The sequence below is a fragment of the Sinocyclocheilus anshuiensis genome, unplaced genomic scaffold (assembly GCF_001515605.1).
Source record: "Sinocyclocheilus anshuiensis isolate Anshui unplaced genomic scaffold, SAMN03320099.WGS_v1.1 scaffold1497, whole genome shotgun sequence".
In the NCBI taxonomy this organism is placed as follows: domain Eukaryota; kingdom Metazoa; phylum Chordata; class Actinopteri; order Cypriniformes; family Cyprinidae; genus Sinocyclocheilus; species Sinocyclocheilus anshuiensis.
In genome coordinates, this window is record NW_015543492.1 from 514,454 (window position 1) to 518,070 (window position 3,617).

Here is a 3,617-nt window from a genome sequence, read left to right on the forward strand (position 1 = left end):
ATGTGTCACTTCTGCCCTCGAATACAAATGTGGCGGTGATAACAGCGTCACATGTTCTGTGCCAAGAACAGAAGCGTTCCTGCAAAAATCAGCTCTGTCTCTGCAAGCATCTCACCCTCAGAAAGACAGCATGACCCATGCAAGACGCGTTTTCTCTGGTTAAACGTTTAGAGTCAGCATGAACTGCTGTTTGCAAGCTATTTAACGCAAGGTTGACTACTAGTTAACATTTTCTAGCTAAAAAAATGAAGTGAAAAGTTATTTCAGAGATGGAGCAAGTTCTTTCAATTTGGAAGAGATGATTAATTATTAAAGAGATTATTAATTATATATATTTTATATATATATTATAAAGTATGAAGAATGAATGAATGAATGAATGAATGGAGAAAAGTTGCCTTTACATTTAGAAAGAAATAGTGAAAGTATGAAGAATGAATGAGAAAAGTTACCCTTACATTCAGAAAGAAATCGAGAAAGTATGAAGAATGAATGAGAAAAGTTGCCTTTACATTCAGAAAGAAATGGTGAAAGTATGAAGAATGAATGAATGAATGAATGAGAAAAGTAGCCTTTACATTTAGAAATAATTAGTGAAAGTATGAAGAATGAATGAATGAATGAATGAGAAAAGTAGCCTTTACATTTAGAAATAATTAGTGAAAGTATGAAGAATGAATGAATGAATGAATGAGAAAAGTAGCCTTTACATTTAGAAATAATTAGTGAAAGTATGAAGAATGAATGAATTAATGAATGAGAAAAGTTACCCTTACATTCAGAAAGAAATAGAGAAAGTATGAAGAATGAATGAATGAAAAAAGTTGCCTTTACATTTAGAAATAATTAGTGAAAGTATGAAGAATGAATGAATGAATAAGAAAAGTTACCTTTAAATTTATGGCGCTTTTCCACTGCGTGGTACGGCACGGCACGGTTCGGCTCGGCACGGTTTGCGTTTCCACAATAAAATAAAAAATAAAGTATTTAGGGAAAAAAACAAACAAACAAACAAAAAAACAAATATGAAGAAAAAGAAATAGGCCTGCATGTAAGATTTATGTATTTGAATTTCACTCAAAAATACATAAATACAAATAAAGAAATTGTAATAAATATATTTAGAACAAAATATTTAGCCTTAAAATTAAATGTATCTATTTGAATTGCATATAACATTTCTATCCATTTTAACACAGTTACATTACACAGTTTTAACCTAATAAACCATGTTTATATTTTTCAAATGAATAAATTAATAATTTTCAAAATGAACAGATTTATGCTGGTTTTGAGTGATTTGTATAAATGCATTTTGAAAATTGTATTATTTAAATAAAATCAATTAAATGCAAATAGTTTATAAACCATGCCATAATTTTGATGAGTGCGGAAATCTGACCTGTTTCATTTATGACTGACAAATATGCATCAAATGTAGTTATTTATTAATTAGTTATTAAATTTAGTCAAGTTTATTAATGTTAAAACGTATGCTAATCCAATTGGATGGACATTTTATATTCAATTCAGATACATAAATCGTAAATGTAGGGCTAAATATTTTTTTTATCTTTACAGTAACTCATATTTCATGTCTCACAGTGTGTCTGACCTCTATGACCCTGATTGCAGTAGGTTTTGTGGTTACATTTTCAGGTCAGGACGTCTGATGTCTGTCACAGCTGGCACTCAAAATTATGATCTTATGACCAGATTCAATAAGAAAATAGGATCAGACTAGAAAGCAGATTGTTTGTGAGAGTAACAGGCTTTAAACCTTATTCAAATAACTCCCTCTCACATGATTCGAATCATAAATAAGGCTGCTGTGGAAATCATTATCGGGCAAGTAATCCTCTAAAAGCCCGGCAATCGTCCAGAAGAAAACACCCACAACACCACCACAAAACTTCAAAGTGCACTGGAAAAAATGTGTCCGTAAGAGGTTTCTCGGTTTTGAATCTGTATCAACTGATTTTTTGCCTCGTTAGATATATATATTACAGCACGAGCTTATGCTGAATTCATTTTATTGGTAATAACCCACCAAATTAATCAGATTAAGAATTTGTATAAATGATTTTAATCAATTGAAGTACTTGACAAAAGGATGTTATTTTCTATGGTTAAAAAACAAATATGCCCTCATAAAAAGGTTCTTAAAAAAGCCCCTGAAAATGAATTTCAGAGAGGGAATACAGTATCTCATGAAAAAGGCCATTTTACGTTTAGAAAGAAATTGTGAAAATGTAGAGAAGACCAAAAGATGGGTAAAATAAAAAAAATAAATGCTAGAAAACAAAAAAACAAAATAAAAAATAAAATAGAAATAAAATGATAAAACAAAATAAAATAACAGATTTGGTGCTCACAGAAAAGGTGAATAAAAGAAAAAAAAATTATATAAATATAAGAAATTTGAAATAGAAAGAAACAGAACATAAAATGATATAAAAAATTAAAATAAAATAATAAATAAAAATAAAATAAATTAAAAAATATATTAAAACTTTTGTGTTTGTGTCGCAAGTTCAGTGATGCAGGTAGTGACGATTCTCTCCGGCCAATCCGTGATCAGCAGAGTTTACACGTCACGTTTTGGTAACGGTACGGTTCGCTTGGAACTTCAACTGAGGTGGTACTAAAAAAAGTACCAGGTACTGTACCCAGTGGAAAACCCCCAAAAAGTGAACCGTACCGAGCCGTACCATGCCATGCAGTGGAAAAGCGCCATTATAAAGAAATGGCAAAATTATGGACAAGGATGAATGAATGAATTAATTGGGATAATTTTGAAATAATATGCACTCATGAATCATTCACATTAAAGCCAGGATCATGTATTAAGAAAGTAAAAAAGTCATTTTGATTTCACGTTGACGCCGAAGTTTTAAAGTTTCGGAAATACAGTTTTTTACAGAAATGTTTATATTGAGAATGGAGAAATGGAGACAGATAGATGTGCACTAAGACCAGGAACATGTATTAAGAAAGTAAAGTAAATTTGATTTCATGTTGCCTGTTGAAAGAGTTCAGGTTCAGGTTCATTCGGAGCTGCTCACCTATCAGCGAGCCGTTGAGGAAGAGCGCGACGCCCAGCAGGACGCCCACACACAGCGCCAGGATGAAGGGCCGTCTGCGGCCCCAGCGCAGCGTGCAGCGGTCACTGGCCGAGCCGATCAGAGGGGTGAAGATCAGACCCAGGATGGGGCTCAGGAACCACGTCAGGCTGTAGTATTGCTCTGGAAGACCTGAGAGCAGCACAAACACAGATCTCATGTCACTTCCTGCACACGGTTTCAGTCAAAGTGCTGCTCCAAAAGCAGTTTTGGGTTGCATTACATGGAGTTATTGCTTTCATAAATGAGCATTAACAGTAATATGATAAAAGACCCAATAAAACCCATTTAGAAAAGGAGTTTCATCATTAAAAATGTAAAAAACCCCACATAATTCGGCCTAACCAGATCAATGCTTATAATACTAATGCTATTGCTAACATTCAACATCCTCTGCAAAATATCACATCTATACTTCACTGAAAAAATATTTAGTTCAAATTTAGTCTAAATTTCAGATTTATGTAATTTAATTTCACTCAAAAAAAAAAAAAA

General features: G+C 32.6%; 1 protein-coding gene across 1 annotated transcript in view; it reads right to left on the reverse strand.

Moving 5' to 3' along the window:
• Positions 1-3,617, reverse strand: part of LOC107694743 (solute carrier family 45 member 4-like) — a 28,785-nt gene that overhangs the window by 12,234 nt on the left and 12,934 nt on the right. The window contains exon 2 of the mRNA XM_016494422.1: positions 3,066-3,254. Coding sequence (XP_016349908.1) covers positions 3,066-3,254 — 189 coding nt within the window. The remainder of the gene's footprint in view (positions 1-3,065; positions 3,255-3,617) is intronic.